Raw genomic sequence first — 5,458 nt, 5'->3', positions numbered from 1 at the left:
GAAACTCTGTCAAATTTAGATTGGAGCCTGGTGTTGCCATCCGTTTTCACCAGTCCTCAGTCAAATCGTCCAACCCATGCTAGCATGGAAAGCGGACGTTAAACGATGATGATGATGATATATATATATACGACGGGCTTCTTTCAGTTTCCGTCAACCAAATCCACTCACAAGGCTAAGGCTTTGGTCGGCCCGAGGCTATAGTAGAAGACACCTGCCCAAGGTGCCACGCAGTGGGACTGAACCCAGAACCATGTGGTTGGTAAGCAAGCTACTTACCACACAGCCAAAAAAAAAAAAAACAAATTACTTCCAAGATTGACATCTTCACATCTGTCTCGCCTGCTCCATACGTTCAATTACAAAATTCAAAAAACAGCTACATTGACTCAAATCCAACAAGGTAACTAGTGACTGATGGCCTTTCTATTATTGCCAAGCTAGTACACTTCTCAGCTATTTCTTATCTCACCAAACTTATCAATCATTCTCTTCAGGGATTTATCCTAATCTCTGGATAATACATAATAGAACAAAATTGTGATCCACATTAAAGTACTGCTTACATATCTCAAATAGTACTGTTGCTGTATATATGCACATATAAATATCCTCCATACAAAAGAAGGTAATCCATCTTATTAACAAAACTAACATACTGTAACCCACTGGCTTCCAGGTATACTGCTTCCAATACACTTACCCAACCTGATGTAATTGTCACTCCTCCTCTCATCATTACTGTGTCTTATCTTTCAGACTCCACACTAAATATTTTGCTCAAAATTCCTTCCTTGCCTCCATTTTCCTTGCAGGTGTTGACATGCACAAATTCAAGCAGAACACCAACAAAATTGGACTTGTAGAGAGCTTAAAGAACTACCCTACTTTCTCTGTCTAGTTAATAAAATTAAATAGTCACTGGACTTACTAAAAGGCACCATGATTATACACACAAACGCACAAGCATATAAAGTTTTTCTCCCTGGAATGTGACAGAAGCTGTTCTCTGCACATTTTCAGTGTTTATTGCTCCTGAGCATTTGCCACATACAAAAACTATCTTCCCAGTTAGCCTTCCTTCGATATTGCTGCACCTCTTATGTGGCCATAGCCTACACTGGGTACATCTTATGGAGTTTCTACCTACACCTTTTCTACAGATCAAGCAGGGCCATCTACCTGAAGGTATTTGTGGTTTGTCTATCTTCCTGCTTATTAAGACTTTGGTTACACATGTATACAAACACACACAAAAGTACATATGCATGCATACACACAAACACACACACACACGCGCAAACATACACACACACACACGCAAACATGCAAACACACACATGCACACACACACACAAGTGAATTTTTTAGCAGGGTAATGAAAGGGAGGCATCAAAAGATAATCATATGTGACTTGAATTAAATGGAAGAAATGATAGTTTAATGTATATTGAAACTGAAAGGTAACAAAAAACACTTTCAGAGTTAATGAAGGTGATGTGAACATTAGAGGGGAAAGAATGTCTAAGTGAGAAATAGGTGAAGAAATGAATACTATGGGCTTGGAATTAATGTAAATTATTGTGAATTGCAATACAATGGTGTTTATTGATAGAAAGGATGGCCTGGGCACTTGTGGAGTTTGAAAGAGACAGAATTTCATAAAAATAGGTTGTAAGATCAAACTATATAAATTTTTGTTTATTTCTACTTTTGTTAAGCAAACAAATTGATGATGATGATGATGATGCGATATTTTTTAAAAACTACTTTAACTTGAATAAAGTGTGTTCTAGATATGGGTCGAATAAACAGAATCAGTATTTAATGGCACATTCATCATTTGTGTTTGTAAAAGCAAGACATTAGATTAGTTGTTTTCTGTTCAGACGTCAAATATAACATTGTGTACGAGTTGAGTATGTATATATATATATACACACATACACACATCATTTAAAGCAGCAGCTGTAATTAAAGTCACCATATATATTCTTCTCTAGAATTGTCTTGTGCAATTTTTCTAAAGATAAACCAATTACATCTAACACTATTCCAAAGACTGTTATCAGTCTCACTCAGTTACAGGACATCGAATTTGAAGAAGTAGGCTATGTATTTTTATAAAGAGACACTGATCCCATATTTAAGAAATAAAAAGATGGGCTTAATTACTTCCAATGCTCTTAAGATGGGAAATCGCCAAAGTGTGATTACATCATCATCTTTTAATGCTTTTCTTATAGCAGCTTGGGTCAGACAGGATCTGATGGGTGGGAGGATAGTGTTGTACTCCAATGTCTGCTTTGATTTAGGTTCCTAACACCAACCGCCTTACAGAGTGTACCAAGTGCTTTTTTTTTTTCTTTTCTTTGTGTTACCAGCACTAATGAGGTTGCTTTAGCTGCCATATGCAAGTGAGTAGCATGGTTTGCTAATTGTTTTGAGGGCCTAAGTACTAAAATACACACACTGACATACTTCCATACTTAGCTGAGCAGGAGGGAGAGGGAGAGAGAGAAGGATGCACCAGTAGTCATCAGCTAATACTCATTTTCAGCTGAACAGGCTAGAGTAGTGTGAAATGAAGTGCCTAGGCCATGTACAAGATGATCCAGAGATTGAACCAATAATCTAATGACTATGAGGTCATCACTCAAACCACTAAGCTACACATCTTCACCACACATACATACATACATACATACATACATACATGTGCATACACATACATACACATGTATATAATGGGTTTCTGCATAGTTTCCGTCTCTAAAAGTTTACTTAAAAGTCATTGGTCAATGCAAGGTTATGACAGAAGACATTTGACCGGGTCTTCTATCATACCGCAAGATGCTGTTCAGTGGGACTGAATTTGGAACTGCTTGGTTGTTAAACAAACTTCTTAAACATACACCTATTTCTGTGCCCATTAAAAAATATAGCTTTTTTATTGTTCATCAAACCAAGTAAAGGAAGTAACTTTTTCTAATTTTGTAGTAAAAATTCCAAAACTTTAATTGAGAAATAGTTTATTTGAGTTTTCTATGTTCACAGTGAAGAGTAATTCTACTATTGCTGGGAAAAGAATTTAAGCAATGCAGATGTATGATCAGATATTGTCTGAATACAGTCTAGGGAATTTTTCCATCTCTATATTTCTTATGTTTTCAGCTTTCTGAATTAAGTTAATCTCTTCATATGTGTGAATAAAAATCTGACAGGTGTAATTTAAAGAATTGACTATGGCTGTGTTGAGAGGAAGAACAGCTAGTTAATAAAGAAACAGTAGGGAATAAAACAGTTTTGAAATCAAAGAATATTGCTTCACAGTGTAATAAGGCTTATTTTTCTATCAATGAATTATGAAAAAAAAATCTGTTGGTAATCACTTACCACATGAGATGATTCAGTTGATGTGATGTTAATAACAGAAGATTCAGGTATACCATCGATGCCATTGGAAGATGCAGGTACAGAGCCATCCATGTCAGCTTTCAGCTCTTTGTCTTTAGAGGGACTGTCATCAATACTTTTTGTAACTTCCTTATTATCTGATTGTATGGCAGGCATTTCACATGATGTTGATCTGGATTCTGCCTTTAATGAAGAACTGCTTGAGAATGGTGAGCGCCTTTCAATATCCTTGTAGGAGCTATAAACACTGTACTTGCCATAACCACTCACAGAACAACTAAGCTTTAGATAGGAGGGTTTTCGGCTGGGAATATCAATAAAGGAATCAGGAGCAGATTGAGAACCTAGATCCAGGGAGCCTGGTGAGTCATTGTTTATTAAATGTGTTTTGGCAGCATTATTTGTATGAGAACCAGGGCTTGTTGCAAAAGTCCCTTCGCTACCTACAAAAGAAGAAAAAGTAAATAAATAAAATGCATGTGTATAAAATTGTAAAATAGATTGTTGTTTAAATTTAAATGTATACATTAGTGTATATGATCAACACTGACATTGATATTTTGTATTGGCAGAGCCTGTATAAAATTTGTTTATGTTCACAGATTTAGATTCAAATTTGAATCATCCACATATATTTTCATAAACGTTTAGTAAGTTATTATGCCACATTTAGACTACAAAACATTGAGATATATCCACCAACATCATTGCTGCTACATCTAAGAGTATGACTTTACCTTCATGGTATCAAGAAAATAATTAAATGAAATAAGAAAGATGAATATTTTCAATGAGAAATGGGGCAATATTCTTTGAAAAGGTCTCTTTCTAACTGCATGTCAGTTCTTAGCAGCAACCAGTGATGTAGTTTGAAGAAATAGAATAAAATGTTTCAATGAAGATGCAAGATACAAGGTTTAAGCTAATTATCTGTTAGCAATTAAGATAAAGAATTTGCAGCTAAGCCACAACATGAAAGAAACAAACAAAAAAAAAAATGAAAATTATTGCTAAATCCAACCAATAAACATTGACTTTGAAACGGTTTTCTCTGGATAAAAAAACAAAAAAAAAACACCTTGTGAGCAACTCTACTGTAAAATGATTATGAAAGAAATAAAAATTTCAACATGCCAGGTTTAAAAAAAAAAGGTTGTCATCACTGCGCTAGAAACTATTCAAATATTTGATAGAAACTGATAGACTCTTCTAATTAGAGTTAGCGTTTAAAGGAGTTTCGAGAAGTATTACCACTGGTGAACGTGAAGATTTTCTGTGTGTCTGAGACATTTAAAAAAACAAAATGTACAATAGTAAAACACTGTCAGTAAATATAGTAGATCTACAGTGATTGGAGATGAATGTGTCAATTAAGATGTGTGTTAGATAAGCTATGTTACTGTATGAAAATAACTCAGTACAAGAAAGTAACCAGGTACAGTTTTTGATTAAGTGTAACAGGAATTTTATAAATTATCATTGAAACTGTTGACTGGTTGGTGATGTTTCTTTGTGTGTTTGAGAAGATAATTAACTCACATTGTTTTGTTGTTCAGACTTCTGGTGTATATAGCAAACTTAAGACATATTTTTGTGTAATCATTTCTCATCTCTTTTTTTATTATTATTATTATTATTATTAGTGGAAAGGGTTATACTCATGGCTAACATAGGTCTTCAGAGACTGGTAAGATAAATACAGTTAATGTTCTGCTTAAATAACAGCAATATGATGGCTGCCAGAGCAACATAGACAGTATAGGAATTCCAGAGGGCTGCCATTATGAGCAGAAGGATTGGAAGTAGTGGTTATTGCAGGGAGGGTTGGGGTGAACATATTCATAAATAGTGAGAGCCAGTGAGGAAGTATCTGGGGATCAAATTTAAGAGAGGTGACCATTCATATAGATCATGTAAAGTGAATGGTTACCTGTTGGAAAAATATATTTCTCAAGTTGGCAGTGGAAATATGTAGTAGATCAAGGAAGACTTGGGAGAAGCATCAGTTTATAGTTCTTAAACCCGAATTTTTTTTTTTTTT

At 34.8% G+C, this 5,458-nt stretch overlaps 1 protein-coding gene and 1 long non-coding RNA gene across 6 annotated transcripts in view; one reads left to right on the top strand and one right to left on the bottom strand.

Moving 5' to 3' along the window:
* LOC128248118 (uncharacterized) overlaps positions 1–2,330 on the top strand; it is a 104,015-nt gene extending 101,685 nt beyond the window's left edge. Inside the window, exon 4 of the long non-coding RNA XR_008264388.1 lies at positions 816–2,330. This is a non-coding gene — a long non-coding RNA (uncharacterized LOC128248118). The remainder of the gene's footprint in view (positions 1–815) is intronic.
* LOC106869351 (disks large-associated protein 1) overlaps positions 1–5,458 on the bottom strand; it is a 374,528-nt gene that overhangs the window by 29,145 nt on the left and 339,925 nt on the right. For all 5 annotated transcript variants that reach the window (XM_052968669.1, XM_014915068.2, XM_052968667.1 and 2 more), the window contains one exon: positions 3,397–3,860. In XM_052968669.1, the coding sequence (XP_052824629.1) occupies positions 3,397–3,860 (464 nt within the window). The remainder of the gene's footprint in view (positions 1–3,396; positions 3,861–5,458) is intronic.

This window comes from Octopus bimaculoides, chromosome 6 (assembly GCF_001194135.2).
Source record: "Octopus bimaculoides isolate UCB-OBI-ISO-001 chromosome 6, ASM119413v2, whole genome shotgun sequence".
Lineage (NCBI taxonomy): Eukaryota > Metazoa > Mollusca > Cephalopoda > Octopoda > Octopodidae > Octopus > Octopus bimaculoides.
This window is presented reverse-complemented; position numbering and strand designations above follow the sequence as displayed.